The sequence below is a fragment of the Leucoraja erinacea genome, chromosome 1, assembly GCF_028641065.1.
Source record: "Leucoraja erinacea ecotype New England chromosome 1, Leri_hhj_1, whole genome shotgun sequence".
In the NCBI taxonomy this organism is placed as follows: Eukaryota; Metazoa; Chordata; class Chondrichthyes; order Rajiformes; family Rajidae; genus Leucoraja; species Leucoraja erinaceus.
The window spans coordinates 21189035-21211117 of NC_073377.1; the positions used below are offsets into that span (position 1 = coordinate 21189035).

Here is a 22083-nt window from a genome sequence, read left to right on the forward strand (position 1 = left end):
ATTCCGAGACTTTCCCATTGGTTATATGTCTTATATGAGCATTGAGTATAGAAGTTGGGATGTAATGTTAAAATTGTACAAGGCATTGGTGAGGCCAATTCTGGAGTAAGGTGTACAATTTTGGTCGCCTAATTATAGGAAGGATGTCAACAATGGGCCAAGGATGTCAATAGAGTGAGTACAGAGGAGATTTACTAGAATGTTGCCTGGGTTTCAGCAACTAAGTTACAGAGAAAGGTTGAACAAGTTAGGGCTTTATTCTTTGGAGCGCAGAAGGTTAAGGGGGGACTTGATAGAGGTCTTTAAAATGATGAGAGGGTTAGACAGAGTTGACGTGGATAAGCTTTTCCCACTGAGAGTAGGGAAGATTCAAACAAGGGGACATAACTTGAGAATTAAGGGACTGAAGTTTAGGGGTAACATGAGGGGGAACTTCTTTACTCAGAGAGTGGTGGCTGTGTGGAATGAGCTTCCAGTGAAGGTGGTGGAGGCAGGTTCGTTTTTATCATTTAAAAATAAACTGGATAGTTATATGGATGGGAAAGGAATGGAGGGTTATGGTCTGAGCGCAGGTATATGGGACTAGGGGAGAATACGTGTTCGGCACGGACTAGAAAGGTCAAGATGGCCTGTTTCCGTGCTGTAATTGTTATATGGTTATATGGTTAATAAGAGAAGGTTAAAATCTAAATCGCTCATACTGGGCACTGCTTTCCAGCTGTTTTAGCAGCTTGGCGGACTTTTGGTGCTCTTTTTTTGTTAATTTCTGTTTTTAATAGGAATAAAATAGATTGGAATTAAAATTGAGCAGCATAACACTATTTTTCTGGGGGGGGGGGGTTGTGAGGCAATGGAGAGAGAGCTCAATATGCATTAAAACATTGCAAAGAAGGTAGCACTTTCTATATTTCAGTAAATACCTATAATAATGTTCTTAGAAAATGAAGGATTAATGTGTTTGTTTATGAGCTTTTCTGTTCTTACGCATACAATATTTGGCATTGTTTTGGCTTTTTAAGTTCGGGGCCACCATGAATATGTATCGCAAATCAAATAATTTCCGTGTATAATGAACCACATGAGATTGCGATCTATCCAATGGTTGCAGTGTACCCTAACACCAGCTGCTACAAATGACATCTCCTACCATTAGCATAACTTATTAGCAAGTTATAATATTCACAAATTAAAAGTAAAGAATGTGTTTATCACGTGAAATGTTATGCACAGTGCCACTCATGTGGTGTTGATATACACTTGGCTGTATTAGCAATCCAACTAAACAGAAAGACATGGCCACTTTTCAAAGTTCACAAGTTATATGAGTAGAATTAGGCCATTCGGCCCATCAAATCTCCATTCAATCATGTCTGATCTCTGCCTCCTAATCCCATTTTCCTGCCTTCTCCCCATAACCCTTGACAACCATTCTATTCAAGAATTTGCCTATCTCTGCCTTAAAAATATCCACTGACTTGACCTTCAGTCTTCTGTTACACTGAGTTCCACAGATTAACTACCCTCTGACTCAAGAAGTTCCTCCTCGCCTCCTTTCTAAAAGAGTGCCCTTTAATTCTGAGGCTATGACCTCTGGTCCTAGACTCTCCCACCTGTCTATGCCTTTCATTATTCATTATTCTAAACTCCAATGAGTAAAGGCCCAGCGGTGTCAAACTCTCATTATATGCTAAAACCCACTCATTCCTGGGATCATTCTTGTAAACCTCCTCTGGACCCTCTCCAGAGCCAGCACATCCTTCCTCAGATATGGGGCCCAAATTTGCTCACAGTACTGCAAATGCGGCCTGACCAGCACCTTATAGAGCCTCAGCATTACATCTCTGTTTTTGCATTCCAGTCCTCTTCATATAAATGCTAGCATTGCTACAGTGGATAATGTACTTGCCTTGAGGACATTGCAGGTATATTTTGCAGATTGCGGAAAGACGGGCGTGTTCCACGGACCATAAGGTTAAGCATTAGACGCTCCTCGGCTTCTAACAGATGGTTCAACCGGGAGAGTCGACAGTGCCCTGTTCCAAACCAACTAATGCAGAAACTTAACACAGGTAACGTTATAGTTATCGTCCCTCTCCCTCTCTCTCGCTCTCTCTCTCTCTCTCTCTCCCTCTCCCTCCCTCCCTCCCTCTCTCTCCCCCCCTTATAACCATATAACAATTACAGCACGGAAACAGGCCATCTCGGCCCTACAAGTCCATGCCGAATAACTTTTTCGCCCCTCTAGTCCCTCCCTCCCCCCCTCTGCACTCATACCCTCCCCCCCCCTCCCCCCCTTCCCCATCCCATATGCCTATCCAATTCTATTTTAAATTATACCTGAACATCCCTCCACCACTCTCCCTCTGGAAGCTCCATCCCACCCCTCTCCCCCACTCTCTGAGTCTCCCCTCCTCCCCCTCCTCTCTCTTCCCCTCCTCCACCCGGGCCTCCCCCCCTCCCCCTTCTGTCCCTTAAATTCTGAAGTCATGTCCTCTTGTTCCTCTCCCTCTTTCCCTATTCTCCAAAGGGAAAAGCCTGTCCACATCTCCTCCCCCTCTGTCCCTAGCCCTCTCATCATTTTCTTCCTCTCCTCTACTCCCAGTCCCCCCTTAACCTTCCTGCGCTCCAGACGGCCCGCAGTTACTGGCAAAGACCCTAACTACTATTCAACCTATCTCTGTAACAAGTTGTTGAAACCCAGGCAACATTCTATGGTGTAAATTCAAAACGAGTTACGAGTTTTGTTTTATTGTCTACGTGTACTTTGTTGCGCTCTCCCCTCCTGCTAAACCAGTCAGCAGAAAGACTATACATGATTACAATCCCCCCCCCCTCTCCTTTCTCCCTCCCCCCCACCCCCCCCCCCTCTCCCCCTAAGATAGTCCCCCTCCTCTCTCCCCCCCCCCTCCCCTCCCTCTCCCCCCCTTTTTCCTCTCTCCTCCACTCCCTCAGCTGCCCCCCTCTCTCCCGGGCATGACTTGGCCCACAGTTACTGGCAGGTGGGAAGTACTGCAACAGTATACTTGTCACGCTGTCAAGATGAACTGAGGGAGGGCAAAACCCTGATATGGAGCAAATGGACAAAAGCGAGTTTCGAGTTTTGTTTATTGTCACGTGTACTGAGGTTCAGCGAAAAGCTCTTTGTTGCGTGCTAACCAGTCAGCAGAAAGACTATACATGATTACAATCAAGCCATCCACAATGTTCAGATACATGTTAAAGTCCCGTAAAGTCCAATTAAAGATAGTCCAAGGGTCTCCAATGAGGTAGATGGGAGGTTAGGACCACTTTTTACTTGGTTATCAGATGATTCAGTTGCCTGTTAACAGTTGGGAAGAACACTCGCTTGATCTTGATGTTAAGTATGAATGCGAACTTTAAAAGAGGAGCAGAGACTATGCTGAGTTGAATAAGAGGTTGGCTGGCATTGGTCGCTGTGTCTTCAGCCATCAAGCCCAAATCTCTGCAATTTTACGGAGGCCAATTAACCCACAAACCCACAAGTCTTTGGAATGTGGGGGGCAACTGGAGCACCCAGAGGAAACCCACTTGGTCACAGGGAGAACGAGCAAACACCACACAGGCAGCACCGAGGTCAGGATCAAACACGGGTCCCTGGCGCTGTGAGGCAGCAGCTTGACCATTGTGTGGAAGAGCAATAACAAAAGCTAGCAATATAAGAAATCAAGTAGTGAACTGAAAATAATATTCCCCAGGGAATGAGGAGATTGTGGAAACATGTAAATTATTGTAGGATAATAATGTAGATAAATAGATGTCAGGGGAATCTAGGGAATCAAATGTCAGAAGATAAAATGAAGGGTCATTTTGATAGAATTAGATGAGATAGACATATGACCTGTTCCTATGCTATATGTTCCAACTCCATGATGTGCAATCACTATTGATCGTACAAACACATGGTCTAAAATTTGCACCATGAAGCCTGCATTCACCTTGTGCAGGCAACACCGCCCCTGCAGAAGATGTTCCGATTTTATTGGCGAGGCGCCTCAGGGCCTTTCAGAAGTAAAACCCATCATGCGACAGACAAACTCCATCCAAGTGTTAGCAGGAATAAACTTTGTAAGTCAGCGTAGCCAAGAACTCAGCATAGCTGGCTGTCAAGAGAGATTCAACATTATTCAGAGTAATTAGTCAGAAAGCCCATCAACACTTCTACTTCCATTGGAGGTTGAGGAGATTCCGAATGTCGATGAACACTGGTGAACTATGGTGTATGGTAGAGAGCATATTGACTGCTTCAGCAACACAAACGCCCAGGAATGAAGCAGATTACAAAATGTGGTGGACACAGCGTGGTCCATCATGGCCTCCCCATTATCGAATGGATCTACAGGAGCCTTTGCCTCTAAAAGGCAGCCAACATCATCAAGGACCCACAGCACCCTGGCCACATTCTCTCCTTTTTTCATTTCCCTTCTACCATCTGGAAGAAGATAAAGAAGTCTGAAAATCGTGACCCTCCAGGTTCAAGAAGAGCATCTTCCCAACATCTATCAGGATCCTGAGCACTACAAAATATGTAACTAACTAAACTATGTGTAGGAAAGAACTGCAGATGCTGTTTTACACCGAAGACAGACACAAAATGCTGGAGTAACTCAGAGGGACAGGCAGCATCTCTGGAGAGAAGAAATGGGTGATGTTTTGTGTCGAGACCCTTCATTGAACTATCTTAGTTGCATTGTCTGAAGAAGGGTCTCGACCCGAAACGTGGCCTATACCTTTGCTCTATAGATGCTGCCTCACCCGCTGAATTTCTCCAGCAGTTTTGTCTACCTTCGATTGCATCTGCAGTTCTTTCTTAAACATCTCAGTTGCATTAATGACTTTGTGCTTTTTGCACTAATATTGGGTTTTTTTTAATTGCTTGTTTTTTGTTTCCTATGTTATCCATGAGTGCTGTGTTTACAGGCCTGTTACGCTGCTGCAAGTGAGAACTTCACTGTTCCGTTGTCGGAACACTTGGCAATGAAACACTCTTGACTCTTGGGCTGCAACTGTTTATCATATATATTAATGATTTGGAAGAGGGAATTAGGAGCAACACTAGCAAGTTTACGGATGACACAAAGCCGGGTGGCAGTGTGAGTTGTGACGAGGATGTTAGGAGGTTGCAGGATGACCTGGACAGGTTGAGTGAGTGGGCAGATGGGTGGCAGATGCAGTATAATATAGATAAATGTGAGGCTATCCACTTTGGCGGCAAAAACAAGGGGGCAGATTATTATCTCAATGGGGTTAGGTTAGGTAAGGGGGAGGTGCAGCGAGACCTGGGCGTCCTTGTACACCAGTCACTGAAAGTTGGCTTACAGGTACAGCCAGCAGTGAAGAAAGCTAATGGAATGTTGGCCTTCATAACAAGAGGATTTCAGTGTAGGAGTAAAGAGGTTCTTCTGCAGTTGTATAGGGCTCTGGTGAGACCACATCTGGAGTATTGTGTACAGTTTTGGCCTAATTTGAGGAAGGACATCATTGTGATTGAGGCAGTGCAGCGTAGGTTCACGAGATTGATCCCTGGAATGGCGGGACTGTCATATGAGGAAAGATTGAAAAGACTAGGCTTGTATTCACTGGAGTTTAGAAGGATGAGGGGATATCTTATAGAAACATATAAAATTATAAAAGGACTGGACAAGCTAGATGCAGGAAAAATGTTCCCAATGTTGGGCGAGTCCAGAACCAGGGGCCACGGTCTTAGAATAAAGGGGAGGTCATTTAAGACTGAGGTGAGAAAAAACTTTTTCACCCAGAGAGTTTTGAATTTATGGAATTCCCTGCCACAGAGGGCAGTGGAGGCCAAGTTACTGGATGGATTTAAGAGAGAGTTAGATAGAGCTCTAGGGGCTAGTGGAGTCAAGGGATATGGGGGGAAGGCAGGCACGGGTTATTGATAGGGGACCATGATCACAATGAATGGCGGTGCTGGCTTGAAGGGCTGAATGGCCTCCTCCTGCACCTATTTTCTATGTTTCTATGTTTCTTGTGTCAAGATACTGTGAAATTCTCTGTACAGAGCCTCCAGCAATGTGGAACACCTGTACTTCCCTGCTCTTGTGCAAATCTTTATTTTACTGGCAGTCAAATTGTGTAGGGACATACTGACATTTCCTTGCTGACCTGCTGGCATTTCTCAGGCAATCTAGGCCGGTGATTCCAATTTGTTTCAGCTGCATTCTATGTGTCCCTAATGTCCTTGTCACATAGAGTGTGCCATTTGAGTAAAGAATTTCATCTTAATATAATGAATGTCTTGTCACGTTAGGGGAAGAATGGATAAAGGGAGTTAATGATGTGAAATGTATTAACAGTACTGATACATTACTGAGGTGTGTGTTCTAGAAATGCATTAGTAGTACTGATGCATTCACATGTGTAGGGCACCTAGAGCTTATAGGGCTCCCAGGCTCCCTCTTGTGGTAGAAGGGTGCAGGTGTTATCGTTTGATCTCCAGGCACTTCAATGTACTGTTGTAGAGGGCCGTGAGGTCTACCCCTCCACCAGGGGGGCGGAGGACAGCGCAATCGAAAAAAACGTGCTGCACTGTTTGCTGGTCTGCTCCACACACGCATGCTGCTGATGATCGCAGCCCCCAGCGATGCATGTTGGTGTTGAACCGGCCGACCCCTGTACGGAGCCGGTTCAGGTCGACCCACTCTTTGTGGGGGCAGGTCTGAGCCGGGTGGGGCTGTGGTGTTCGGTGCAACAGTGAATTACGGTGGTCGTGAAGTCTGTGATGATAATAGCCTGACAATTGAAGTGAATACTGGTCCACAGACAGGGAAGGTTTAAGTCTTCTTACCCTATTTTCGTCAGATAGAACATATAACACTACAGCACAGGAACAGGCCCTTCGGCCCACAATGTTTGTACTGTACATTGTCCATATGGGTCGGGTACTTTTCGCGCTGCCGTTCCTGCGCTGCTATTTCGGCGCCTCTGTTTTGGCACCGCACATAGTTAATGCTTGTCACCGAAACAGCAGTGCCAAAACGACTGTCGCATTTCTGACATTTGCTTGGTGCGGTGCGGTGAGCGAGGTCAGTCAGTTTCGAAGAGTTTTGAGGGAGTTTGGTAAAAGTTGTCAGTCTCTGATGTTTTCCCAGTGCTGGAGCAGGGAGGCTTGTTTGCAGAATGGGAGTGAGAGCTTCCTATCGCTTTTGTACACACACACTGTGTATAAAAGCGATACCTGGTTACCTTGCTTCATGTTTCGAGCAAGATTCTATTTGGAGTAAATATATTAAAATGGCAAAAGATCGGCACCTCCAAAACGGAGGCACCGAAACAGCGACGCCGAAATGGCGGCGCCAAATGGTACCATTCCGTGTCAATATCCCTCTATTCCCCCATACTTTGATGTGCCTATCTAATAGCCTCTTAAACACTTTCATAATTTTATATACTTCTATCTTCTCCCCTCAACCTCTGACGTTCAAGAGAAAACAATCCAAGTTTATCCAAACACTCGTTGCAGCTGAAACCCCCTAATCATGGCAAATGGTGCATGAATTATGGAAAATGCTATTATCCTTTCTCCTTCCCTCAAAGGCCCACAGTGATGTGTGGGGAATGGATGGGGCATTCTTGCATACCCTCCAATCCTGCTCCTGCAGTACAAGGAGGGAAGATAAACTTCCATTCTCTCGGCCCCCCTGATTGTGCTTCAATTGAAAGAGTTAGAGAATGTTTAATGTTTCCAGTGTGGAAACTTGCCCACACCGGCCAACATGTCCCAGCGACACTCGTCCCACCTGCCTGCTCTTAGTCCATATCCCTCCAAACTTGTCCTGTCCATGTACTTGTCTAACTGTTTCTTAAACGTTGGGATGGTCCCAGCTTTAACTACCTCATCTGGCAGCCTGTTCCATACACCCACTACCCTTAGTGTGAAAAAGTTACCCCTCAGATTCCTATTAAATCTTTTCCCCTTCACCTTGAACCTACAGACCTTTCAAGTTTGACGATATCTTTCCTATAACATGGTGCCCAGAACTGAACACAATATTCTAAATGTGGTCTCACCAGCATCTTATACAACTACAACATGACCTCCCAACTTCTATTGCTGCAGCATAGGCATGCTCAGGAGATTGTACACTAAATTCCCCTTGCCATTTCCCAGTCCTGCTTAAAGTGAGAGAGTTTCCTTCTTGCTCCTTGCTGTATCTCTAAGCTCAAATCTTCTAACGACTTCTCTCTTTTGTTCTAAATAATGGAGAGCAACTTATTTTACTGAATAGCAGACAGCATTTTTGATTCACCTGTTCTAGATATTCTCAGGGGGAGACTGAGGTATTTTCTTGCAATAGTTTAGTATTTTGTAGAATGCTGGAGAAACTCAGCGGGTGAGGCAGCATCTATGGAGCGAAGGAAATCATTGTCTCAGATTGTTTATATTGATTAATCAGCATTTTTAATTCAGGTCTGTTCAAATTAAATTATTGGGATGTTGGATTGTTGGAGTAATTTTTAAATTGTTGTAACACTTGGTTTCTTTTCAGGTGTAAGTTTGGGATTAATACCACGAAACATGTTCCCTCTATGGGTATTCCATTTTCTTCGTGACATCCCTTTCCGTCACAATGTTTCCGTCTCTTAAAATCTTATGCATGTGATTATTAAATTGAATTTGTTTTTTGGTCATCCGATTGTATAACAAATCTAAATATGTTTTCATATCATTACAGTATAATTCCATATCGTTTCCACATCACTCCAGTAAAATAGGTTGCCCCCTCGTATTTGGAACAAAAGTGGGACGTAGGGGAGAAGTGAAGGGCAGCACAATGGCGCAGCTGGTAGAGCTGTTGACTCACGGCACCAGAGACCCAGGTTCGATCCTGACCTCACATGCTGTCTGTGTGGAGTTTGCAGGTTCTCCCAGTGATGCATGTGTTCTCTCTGGGTGTTCTGGTTTCCTCCCATATCTCAAAGACATCCGAGATATTGTAAGTTAATTGGCCCCTGTAAATTGCCCCGAATGTGCAGGGAGTGGAATAACATTTTGTGTGAATGAATGATCGATGGTTGGCACGTATTCGGTGGACCGAAGGGCCTGTTCCATGCTGGATTTCTAAACCAATTAATTGCAGCTCATCACTTTATTAATATCTCTTTTTAATAAGCTGAGATGTGATTTCATATCTATGAATTTCATGTTAAAATGTCAACCAAATTCTACATTTTTACACATCTCCCTGTTTTTCTCTTCTGCTGAGTGCTCCTTGCAATGCTACAGTTCAAAGGCTGCTGCAATTCTGTGGCAAAAGTCAAATTCTTCATGTGAAATCCTGAAGAGTAATGCCAGGATTTCTGTGATTCAGGGGAGTGCCTTTTAATCCTGATTTGACAGCTACACACCCATGGTTCAACAGGGTTCAATAGATGGTAATCGCTCACTAAACCTCAGGTTAACCTGGACCTTATTGTGATTCTGATCTCAAATAGACTTCCAGCAGTGGAACTGTGCCTGAGGCTAGAGTCTACCAACGCCCTCAGCCACAGAAAGCAGAAACCAGCAAGAAAGCACAAAAACAAATGGCGGGAATGGGTCTGAGCCAAGACAAATTTAATGCCGGATGTGGCAGCGCCTTCATTACTCCGACAGGAATATTTTATCAGAAAAGATTGGTTGTCCAGGGTTAGAGTGAGGGAATAAAAACCGATGAAGCTGGGAACACTGAGCAGGTCTAGCCAAATCCGTGGAAAGAGAAGCAGCGTTGACACTTAAAGTGTTGACAATGATCAAAAACGTGTACGTGTTTCCTTTTATTAAGGTGCTGCCAAGCCTGCTGAGTGTTACCAGAAATGGGTATTTTTATTTTACATTTCCAGTATCTGTGATGTTTTACAGTCGAAGAGTGTAGAGGTGGGAGTTGAATGAGGAAGTATTCATTTAAAAATTTCCTTCATGAAAGAATGAATCTGTAAAAGTAGTAAGTTATGTGTGTGGAAGTAGGGGAATTGGAACAGATGATGTATTCTATTAATAATGACACTCTTCCCAACAGTTTTTTACCTCTCTTTTATTCACTAGGTGCCTGTGAACTTGTGACTCCACTGGTTGATATCCTAATGAGGCTTTTTCAAAAGATGGTGGACACCAAATGTCAGTTCTTCATAAGCCTTTTGAATGTTTGTTTTTCTAATCTTATTCAGTCCACAATGTCTTCTCCTCTCAGAGGATCAATTGGATTCTATTTAACACAGAAATCACCTGGAAAATTAGACACAAGTCCAAAGGTAAAAGCAAGTAGACAACTTCTCAGTCAAAGGAAAGGGTCTGATGATGTTGATTTAGCAGACACTGCAAGTCCACTGAAAAAGACTAGAAATCACCTGGAGTCTGCTTCCGTGAATACAGAAGATGCCATTGCTATTGATCCAACTCAGAAATTATCAAATACTAATCTACCTCCTGAGATTGACTTTAATGTATTTAAAGAACTCCCAATTAATATCCAGAAGGAAATTATAACAGATGCCAGCACTTCACAGGAACAGATGAAATATCACAGATCCCACATTCCGGGTATTGAGAAAGCACTTTGTAAAAGTAATTTTACCTTCAGGTCACCAACAGAGGATCAGAGGAAATATTTGGCAACCCCAGACCCTGAGAGCAATCCAGCCATTTTTAGTGCAATTAATGGTCCTGGTGCGGAATTTTCCAAAAGGACATCAGTCAATCTTGGAACCCAGTTAGAGATCAGTCAATCTTGGAACCCAGTGTGTGCCCTTAATGATACGTCAACTAATGTGCCAGACCTTCATTCTCCAGGTGAAGTTTTACAATCTGCTAAGAAAGGTCCTGATGCACCCACCGATCAAAATTCCCAGCCATTCCCCACCAATGTGGATGTCAAGGTGTTTTCAGAATTACCTGCTGAACTTCAGAAAGAACTGCTGACAGACTGGAAGCGACAGAGGACAGTGTTGAAGGTACATGTTGCTAAACGAGGCAAGAAAGTCAAATCCAGCACAGGGGCAAGACACCCTCAAAACTCTCCAAAATCCAACAGTATTCTGAAGTACTTTAGCAAAAGGTAGAACACGGGCGTGATTAAAAGGTGTACCGCGCGCGCAAAACAGGATTAATTTCCTCCAATAAAAATATTTGATGCATAAGCGGCAACACAAAGACTGAAAATTCAAACAGGCGACAAGTGCCACTGGTGGAGAGAATGGCAATTCTGATTTTAGTGGAAAATATTCTTCTGAAGTTTGAAACAAAAAGGTGTTTTCCCCTGAATGTAACAATATAAAGTACTGTACTTGATTCTGTCAATATGTGCCAAAAAGTGACGAAACCAAAACCACTTGCCCTAAGATGTATTATGTGTTTGATTATCTTCATCTTTCCAATTAAATGGCCATTGAATCCCTCCAGAGGCTGAAATTCCCACACATTGACAATGCGGTTCCTGATTTGGATGGTAATTTTTTTTACCAAGCTTGGAAAGTTTTAACAGTGGGAAATAAACACAAATGTATCCATTAAACGCATGCACACTGTGATAATGGTTCTCCAATCAAGAAGTACATTCTTAAAGTCAGGAAACTGCTGACTCTCTCCCTCAAGCAGAAATACAAATTTACAAAGTGAGAAGTTGTTGTTTGTGAATATTCAACATTTTTACCTTAAAAATAATGCACGTGACTATATTGGAGTATAATGTTGAGACAAAATTAGGTTCTTTAAAGCTGAGTGTTGCAATACATGTTATGTCTTTCAAAAGAAAGGAGACTGGAATTTTGTGATTTGTGTTTCATTGCATGTCATTCAGCTGCTTCTGCTTCTGCTTGCTACTGCAGCAGATTGTTGTATTAGTGTGTTGGTGTGATTATTATAAACTTGCTGTGTTGATAAAAATACATTTAACTGCCCGAATTATTATCATTACAAATATTGACATGGAAATGTATGTAAAACTGAGGATCTCGCCCTGTAGAACTGCACTGAATTAAAACTGATTCTCAGAACCAGTCTGAAGAAGGGTCTCGACCCATTCCTTCTCTCCAGAGATGCTGCCTGCCCCGCTGAGTTACTCCAGCTTTTTGTGTCTATTCTCAGAACATTGTCCCGCTGAGTTTCTCCAGCTTTTTTGTGTGCACCCGCTGAGTTTCTCCAGCTTTTTTGTGTAACCTTCGATTCTCCAGCATCTGCAGTTCCCTCTTAAACACTGTGTACACTCTTCAAGATATGCCTACCTTGAAGAAGTTCTCCTCTTCTCTCCGGAGACAGTTTCACAACCTCCTCTCTAACTGTCCCCCATCTGTGATCCCTCCTGCCCTCCAACTGTACGACCACATTCTTACCCAGACTCCCAATTTTGTTAGTCCTTGCTGTCCCCTCCCCTTCCTCAGCCCCCCTGCTGTCTCCTCCCATCCCCCAGCCTTCGGGCTCCTCCTCCTTTTCCCTTTCTTGTCCCCACCCACCCCCGCCCCTGATCAGTCTGAAGAAGGTTCGGCCCGAAACGTTGCCTATTTCCTTCGCTCCATAGATGCTGCTGCACCCGCTGAGTTTCTCCAGCTTTTTTGTGTAACCGTCCTGAATTAACAGTTCATTGGGAGCTCAGGAAGAATTAACAGCGGTAATAGTATTGCATACACATAAATAATCTATGGTTAATTTCCCATCATCGTTGATTGACGTCTAGAATTAGTGAGTCGGGACAAAGACCACTCTTGTAAAGTGGGGCCACCGGGGAAAAGAAAATTGCAGAATAAGGAGGGTAGATGCGGTTAGAAGCTACTGGGGAGAAGATAAAGGAGGATTGGGGAATGTAGGGAGGTATATATTGGTTCAAGCAATGGGTAACGGTGGATAGGAAGAAGAGGGTTACAGGCCAGCCAAGGAGAGAGGGATAAAATAGAACCAAGTGAGAGGATTGGGAGAGAGGTGGATAGAACAGGCTCAAAACTGATGGAAAGAAGAACCCAGAGTATCGTCAGAAAAAGACAGATAGATTAGGCTGCGCGTGAGGAAGAACAGAGGGAAGGAGTCCAAAGAATGAAGAGTTATTCATGCATCAAAATTGATTGTGATCATTTCCATTGTTAATGATGAAGACCAGGGGCTGCTGCTGGATAGTGATACATGGAACATAGGAAAGTACACAGCAAAACTGGCACTTCGGCCCACAATGTACATGACGAACATGATGTCAGGTTAAAGGAATGTCCTTTGCCTGCACGTGATCTATATCCCTCCATTTCCTGCATGAGGGGCGCTGCATTGAAGGCGTCTCTGCCTGCAGTCTGTCCGTTTTTTTCTATCTTTTTTTATTTTAGTTTGTCTAAACAGTTTGTTTTGGGGATTCTTTTGCTTTTCTATGTGGGGGAGGGGGGGAGGGTAAGGGAGAAACTGTTTCCCAGTCATTTCCTGGCGAGGATGCAACTATTTATCCGTGTCACGTCCTCGCCCCCCTCATCGCAGCCTACCAACTGGATCGGAGCGGCCTTTCCTACCGGAGACCAGACCAGAGCTTCGGCAGCGGCGGCGCAGCGCTGGATTCACCGCGGAGCGGGCGATACATACCTGGATCGCCGTTTGGAGCTCCGGAGCGTTGGGACTGCAGCATCGACATCGCGGGGCCGTGGTACGCGGAGCTCCCGATGCGGGTGGCGCTGACTGACATCGAGGAGTCCCTGGGGCCCTTTGCTGAGGGCCGCCAGCGTGTATCTCCGCCCAAGCTGCTGAGGGTGGCCTCCCGTTCCGATGTCGGAATTCCAACATCTCGGCGAGCGGGCCTGAGCGGTCGGCTGCCCGTAGCGGCAACTGCGGAGGGCTCCGGTGGCCTTCACCATGGGCGAACTTTAGAGGAAGATGACTGACTTTGGTGCCTTCCGTCACAGTGAGAAACGTTTGATTCTGATGTGTGGGGATGTTTTATGTTGAACTCTATCGTGTGTTGTGTTCTTTATTTTTATTGTATGGCTGTATGGTGATCACACATTTCACTGTACCAACTGGCACATGTGACAAATAAATATATCTTGATCTTGATATGTATGCAGAAAACCTGCGATGTAATCAAGAGAGAATTAGATTTAGCTCTAAGAGCTAACAGAATCAAGGGATATGGGGAGAAAGCAGGAACGGGGTACTGATTTTGGATGATCAGCCATGATCATATTGAATGCCGGTGCTGGCTCAAAGGGCCAAATGGCCTAATCATGCACCTGTTTTCTATGTTTCTATATCCTTGTGCCTTTCTAGTTTAGTTAGTGATTGTAGTGTTCAAGAGCCTGATGGGTTGTGAAGAAGCTGTTCGTAAAACTGAAGGTCATGCTGTCCAGACTTCAATATATTCTTCCTAACAGCAGAGTGAAATGTGAATGAGGCCAGGTTGGCATGAGTTCTTCATTCTTGGGCTCTCGATGATGGGCTCTTGATGATGTTAGCTGCCTGTTTGAGGCACCACCCCCTGCACACCACTTCGATGGTGGAGAGATTAATACCCATGATGGACCTGGCGGTGACCATGACATTTTGTAATCTCCTTGATAAGAGTAAAATTAGGCCATTCAGCCCATCAAGTCTACTCCGCCATTCAATCATGGCTCATCTCTCCCTAACCCCATTCTCCTGCCTTCTCCCCATAACCTCTGGCACCCGTACTAGTCAAGAATCTATCTATCTCTGCCTTAGATATATCCACTGACTTTGTCTCCACAGCCTTCTCTTGCAAATAATTCCACAGATTCACCATCCTCTGACTAAAGAAATTTCTCCTCATCTCCTTCCAAAAAGAACATCTTTTAATTCTAAAGCTATAACCTTTAATCCTAGACTCTCCCGCTAGTGGAAACATTCTCTCCACATCCACTATCCAAACATTTCACTATTATGTAGATTTCAATGCGGTCCCACCTTATTCTTCTAAACTCCAACGAGTACAGTCCCAGTGCCATCAAATGCTCATCGTATGTTAACCTACTCATTCCTGGGATCATTCTTGTAAACCTCTAGACCCTCTCCAAAGCCAGCCTTCCTCAGAAATGGTGCGCAAAATTGCTCACAATATTTTAATTGCGGCCTGACCAGCTCATTATAGAGCCTCAACATTACATCCCTGTTTTTGTATACAAGCCCTCTTTGAATAAATGCTGGCATTGAGTTTGCTTGCTTTCTTTGCATCTTGCAGATTAGCTTTTTGGGAATCCTGCACCAGCACTTTGCACCTTTGATTTCTGGATTCTCTCCCTGTTTAAAAAAGAATCCACGCCGTAGCAAATTTGCAGATGACACAAAGCTGGGTGGCAGTGTGAACTGTGAGGAGGATGCTATGAAGATGCAGGGTGACTTGGACAGGTTGGGTGAGTGGACGAATGCATGGCAGATGCAGATTAATGTGGATAAATGTGACAAAAACAAGAAGGCAGATTATCTGAATGGTGTCAGGTTGGGAAAAGGGGAAGTACAAAGAGATCTGGGGGGTCCTTGTTCATCACTCACTGAAAGTAAGCATGCAGGTACAGCAGGCAGTGAAGAAAGCTAATGGTATGTTGGCCTTCATAACAAGAGGAGTATAGGAGCAAAGAGATCCTTCTGCAGTTGTACAGGGCACTAATGAGACCACACCTGGGGTATTGTGTGCAGTTTTGGTCTCCAAATTTGAGGAAGGATATTCTTGCTATTGAGGGAGTGCAGCGTAGGTTCACAAGGTTAATTCCCGGGATGGAGGGACTGTCATATGTTGATAGAATGGAACGGCTGGGCTTGTATACTCTAGAATTTAGAAGGATGAGAGGGATTCTTATTGAAACATATGATTATTAAGGGATTGGACACGCTAGAGGCAGGAAACATGTTCCCGAATGTTGGGGGAATCCAGAACCAGGGACCACAGTTTAAGAATAAGGGGTAAACCCATTTAGAACGGAGATGAGGAAAAACCCTTTTCACCGAGAGAGTTGTGAATCTGTGGAATTATTTGCCTCTGAAGGCAGTAGAGGCCAATTCTCTGGATGCTTTCAAGAGAGAGTTGGATAGATAGGGATAAGGTGAGAAAGCTGGAATGGGGTACTGAATGTGGATGATCAGCCATGATCACAGTGATCACATGATCCCTTCAAAACTGATCACCAAACTCAGCGACCTGAGCATCGACCCCTCCCTCTGCAACTGGATACTGGACTTACTAACTAACAGACTAACAGACAACCACACCTCTACAACCCTCACGCTGAACACCAGCGTTCCACAGGGCTGTGTGCTGACCCCCCTCCTCTACTCCCTCTTCACCTACGACTGCACACCTGTACATGGTACTAACACCATCATCAAGTATGCAGATGATACAACGGTGATTGGCCTCATCAGCAACAGCGATGAGTCGGCCTATAGGGAGGAGGTCCAGCTCCAAGCAGCATGGTGCGCTGACAACAACCTGGCCCTTAACGCCAAGAAGACCAAGGAGCTCATTGTGGACTGCAGAAAGTCTAGGGGTGGCACGCACACCCCCATCCATATTAACGGGACGGAGGTGGAACGTGTTTCCAGCTTCAGGTTTCTGGGGGTCAACATCTCTGATGACCTCTCTTGGACCCACAATACCTCAACTCTGATCAAGAAGGCTCACCAGTGTCTCTTCTTCCTGAGGAGACTGAAGAAGGTCCATCTGTCTCCTCAGATCCTGGTGAACTTCTACCGCTGCACCATCGAGAGCATCCTTACCAACTGCATCACAGTATGGTATGGCAACTGCTTTGTCTCCGACTGGAAGGCATTACAGATGGTGGTGAAAATTGCCCAATGCATCACCGGTTTCTCACTCCCCTCCATTGAGGCTGTCCAGAGCAAGCGCTGTCTGCGAAGGGCACGCAGCATCATCAAAGACTGCTCTCACCCCAGCCACAGACTGTTTACCCTCCTCCCATCCGGGAGGCACTACAGGTCTCTACATTGCTGGACCAGCAGGTCCAGGAACAGCTTCTTTCCTGTGGCTGTTACACAACTTAACTCTGCACCTTGGTGATTGCCAGTCACCCCTCCCTCCCCCCCCGCCACTCCTTCCCCCAGAAAAATTGCACTACTGCTACTGTATGTACATATATATATATTTTACAGTTCCATTATTCTATGTTCGCTCTTCTGGGTGAAATGCTAACTGCATTTAGTTGTCTCTGTACTGTACACTGCACAATGACAATAGAGATTGAATCTGAATCTGAATGACAGTGCTGGCTCGAAGGGCCGAATGGCCTATTCCTGCACCTATTGTCTATTGTATACTGTCTATTGTCTATTCCAAAATGCCAAAATGCATGACTCCACACTTTGCTACACTATATTACATCTGCCAGTGGAATATAGTGTACTGCCACTTATCTGCCTACTCGCCCAACCAGTCTAAGTCCTTCTGCAGAGTACCTGCTTTCACTATACTACCTGCCCCTCTACCTATTTTCGTATCATCCGCAAAACTTGGTTTATTCTTGTTCCTATTTCTTTCATCTTAAGTCACTGGAGCTGAGATAAAAACAGGGAAACTTGCATTGCAGCGCCACCTGGTGACCAAAGTCTGCAACAGCAGCAGTAGCATCATAACATTTCCACAGCACCAGGAATCCTTAATTTAGGAACAATCTACATATACAGGAACCTTGACAGGAGTAGAAAAATATATATAAATGAATATACCGCTGTTTGAATTAAGAATATATTTGTCAATAATATCAAATTCCCAAGGGCATGTGGGGAAGTGCATTTTCCTCACTTTGTGAGAGTTGAACCGGCTGGTTGGTCGTTTAAACTGAAAATGTCGCAAAACCCTTTTTTGTTCCTGTTGATTGTAATGCTGTTGATTTTGACAAGAACATGGCTGCTGGACTCAGGTTGGAAGCTGATATTGACAATAGACAATAGGTGCAGGAGTAGGCCATTCGGCCTTTCGAGCCAGCACCGCCATTTAGATTCAGATTCACATTTATTGTCACATGCACCAATTAAGGTACAGTGATATTTGAGTTACCATGCAGCCATACAAATAAAATAACACAGTACAATTAAAAAGAACATAGACATAGAAACAGAGAAAATAGGTGCAGGAGTAGGCCATTCGGCCCTTCGAGCCTGCACCGCCATTCAATATGATCATGGCTGATCATCCAACTCAGTATCCTGTACCTGCTTTCTCTCCATACCCCCTGATCCTTTTAGCCACAAGGGCCACATCTAACTCCCTCTTAAATATAGCCAATGACTGACTGGCCTCAACTACCTTCTGTGGCAGAGAATTCCAGAGATTCACCACTCTCTGTGTGAAAAATGTTTTTCTCATCTCGGTCCTAAATGATTTCCCCCTTATCCTTAAACTGTGACCCCTGGTCCTGGACTTCCCCAACATCAGGAACAATCTTCCTGCATCTAGCCTGTCCAACCCCTTTAGAATTCTGTAAGTTTCTATAAGATCCCCCCTCAATCTTCTAAATTCTAGCAAGTACAAGCCGAGTCTATCAGGTCTTTCTTCATATGAAAGTCCTGACATCCCAGGAATCAGTCTGGTGAACCTTCTCTGTACTCCCTCTACGGCAATAATGTCCTTCCTCAGATTAGGAGACCAAAACTGTATGCAATACTCCAGGTGTGGACTCACCAAGACCCTGTACAATTGCAGTAGAACCTCCCTGCTCCTATACTTAACATAAACGATAGAACTTAACATAAACATCCACCACAGTGATCATTGTGATGGAAGGCAATAATGTTCAGTCAGTCTTCCTCCTTTTGTTCACCCGTGTTTGGGGCCTTGACCCTCCCCAGTCGCCGCTATGGACGGCCCTCTCATCGGGATGATCGAATCTCCAACGTCGGGACAGATGAAACACACTTCCCCCACCACACTTTCCCCCCCACCACCCCCACATAAAAACATACCGAGAGACATTAACACATACATTTGGACATACTAAAAAAAAAGTCAGAATGACTGACATCTGCTGGCGAGGCTGCTGCGCGATGATCATGGCTGCTAAAATACTAATTGAGAGTCCTATCGTATCAAAAGCCCCAGTAATGTTTTTCCCATGGCCCTGAGTGAAGAGGTTGCTGGTGCTTTCTTACCCAGCTCGATCAAGTTTGGAGCTGGTGAGATGATGAAGAGACTCTCCGGAAATTCCAATGTTTTGCACAGTGGGGACATGAGGAGTAGAAATTGTAAATTGTCCCTTGTGTGTAGGATAGTGCTAGAGAACAGGGTGATTGCTGGTCAGTGTAGTCTCAGTGGGCTGAAGGGCCAGTATCCAAACTCTATCTCTAAAGTCTAAAAACTAACATCTAACAACTAAAGTCTAATCATACACTAGTTCTATCCGGCAAGTTAGGGACAACTTACCAACGCCAATTAACCCACAAACCTGCACGTCTTTGGAATGTGGGAGGAAACCGTGGCACCTGGAGAAAACCCACATGGTCAACGGGGAGAACGTACAAATTCCGTACAGACAGCACCCGTAGTCAGGATGCGTTGGAAGGAAGGAACTGCAGATGCTGGTTTATACTGAAGATAAACACAAAATGCTGGAGTAACTCAGCAGGTCAGGCAACATCTCTGGATAGAAGGAATAGGTGACGTTTTGGGTTGAGATCCATCTTCAGACTACCCATTGTCAGGGGCGAACCCAGGTCTCTGGCGCTGTAAGGCAGCAACATTACCCCTGTGCTACTGTGCTACACCTTTACTGCTACTGTACTGTGCTACTGTGCTGCACTGGGCCAAAGCGGCTCCACTTCCCCTTTCAGTTGGCACTCGGCACTGTCTTCCCACTGTTCCTGGAAGAAATTAAGCCTGGTGTTAAAATACCCTGGGCCTGAAAAATGTGAGAGTTTTAGGATTTTTCTGTGTTCTTCCCTGCTTGAAACCCATTCTGAGTTAAAAAAACCAGTCTCCTAAAAGTACATATAACTATTTTGATTCATCACCAAATTCATGACTTTTTAAATTTATACAAACTCATGAGGAAAATCAAACAAGCACTTTCCATACAAATAAATTGCTGTGTCAGCATCTTCATGAAAACAGCAAAAAATAAACTATTTTCTGCCAAAGGCTGAGAGCCATGAAGAGATTACTCATCCCTTTGATCTGCTCAAATAAATTATATAGAGAAGCAGCTACTGTAATTATATCTGATGTGCTGATGCTAAGGAGTGAGTTTGTCAGAAATATTATTGAACATAGAACAATCCAACGAAAGAATGGCCCTTCGGCCCACAATGTCTGTGCCGAACGTGATTCCACAACAATCTATCATCTGCCTGCACATAATTTATATCACTCGATTCCCTGCACATCTATATGTCTATCCAAAAGTCTGATGTATGCCTCACACCCTTGTCGACACGATGGGACAGTGATAGAGTTGCTGCCTTACAGCGCCAGAGACCCGGGTTCAATCCTGACTACGGGTGCTTGTTTGTACATTCTCCCCGTGACCTGCGTGGGTTTCCTCCTGGATCACTGGTTTCCTCAAAGAGATAGAGGTTTATAGATGAATTGGCTTTGTATAAGTGTGAATTGTCCCTGCTCTGTGTAGGATAGTGTAAGTGTATGGGAATCGCTGGTCAGCACGGACTTGGTGAGCTGAAGGGCCCGTTTCTGCACTGTATCTCTGTTCAAGGCGCTCACAGCCCTCTATGTAAAATACTTGCTCGCCATATCACCTTTAAGCCTTGCCCCTCTAGTATTGTCCATCCTGGACAAAAGGTTCTGACCTTGTCTATGACTCTCATAATTTTACATACTTATATCAGGGCTCTCTACAACTTCCAGAGAAAACAATCCAGCAAAAACTATCCAAGTCTGTCCAAGCTAAAAACCCCTAATCAAGGCATCATTCTGATAACCCTTTTCAAACCTTCCACATCCTACCAGTAATGGGCGACCATAATTGAATGCCAAATACTCCATGTGTGGCCTAGTCAAAGTCCTATCAAGCTGAAGAAGGGTCTCGACCCGAAATGTCATCCATTGGTTCTCTCCCGACATGCTGCCTGTCCTGCTGAGTTACTCCAGCTTTTTATGTCTATCTTCCTATAAAGCTGCGTTGTGAATTCCTGACTCTGGGACTCAATGCCTGACCAAAGAAAGAAAACATACCATGTGCCTTCTTTACCACTAATCACAAGAATAAACTAAGAAGATGTGAGGACCTGGGGCAAGAAGACCCACAAATTCTGCTGAGCAGGCTCCATTAGCAGTTAACAAAAACTGTTCCAAGTTTGGAGCAAGGCCACTAGCGATTGAACAATTCACCTTTGGGTACAGCCCATCATTTTTCTGAATTTTTCTCTCAGAATGATTTGTGTTCATTCCAGTTCCATCGAATCAGTGGTGGTTGATGAGATCAATGGGAGAGCTGCAATCTCAACTGCAGGTGGGGCAGGAACTTCTCAATGGAGCAGGGGTGGGTTTCTAGCTGCATTGACAAATGCCTTCTCAAATGCTCCTTTTTCGTTTCAATTTGGTAGCATTGTCGCACTTTTCCAAGGAGGCTTTGAACTTGTCCTTTACTGGTTTGCTCTGCGCAACCAGTACTCCCTGGCCCTGTTATAGAGCTCAGAATAGAGTATCTGCTTCAGGAATCCAGTTTTGATCACAAGGACAATGGGACCATAGAAGGATGAGTGGGGGTGTAGGGGAAACGACTTCAGTGAAACTTGCCCAATAGTGAAAGGCCAGGCCAGTGGATGTGGTGAGGATGTTTCCACTACTGTGAGAGTCTAGGACCTGAGGGCTCCCAGAGACCCTGGAACCAGGCACTGTTTCCTATATTCAGAGTAAAAAGACATACCTTTAGTGAGAAGATGAGGAGGAATGTCTTTAGCCAGAGGATGGTGAATGTGGAATTCATTGCCACAGATGGCTGTGGAGGCCAAGTCATTGGGTATTTTTAAGGTGGAGATTGACAGATTCTTGATTAGTAACAATGTCAAGGGTTTTGGGGAGAAAGCAGGAGAATGGGGTTGAGAGAGAAAGATATGTAAGCCATGATGGAATGGTGGAGTAGACTTGAAGTGCCAATGGGAGAGAAGGGGGGGGGGGGGGGAGT

General features: G+C 44.7%; 1 protein-coding gene across 1 annotated transcript in view; it reads left to right on the plus strand.

The window, feature by feature from the left end:
• The window catches only part of poli (polymerase (DNA directed) iota), a 55232-nt gene extending 44125 nt beyond the window's left edge, over positions 1–11107 (plus strand). The window contains 2 exon segments of the mRNA XM_055661648.1: positions 1936–2069; positions 10064–11107. Of these exon segments, the coding sequence (XP_055517623.1) occupies positions 1936–2069; positions 10064–11076 (1147 nt within the window). The 3' untranslated portion in view covers positions 11077–11107.
• Positions 11108–22083: the final 10976 nt, after the last annotated feature.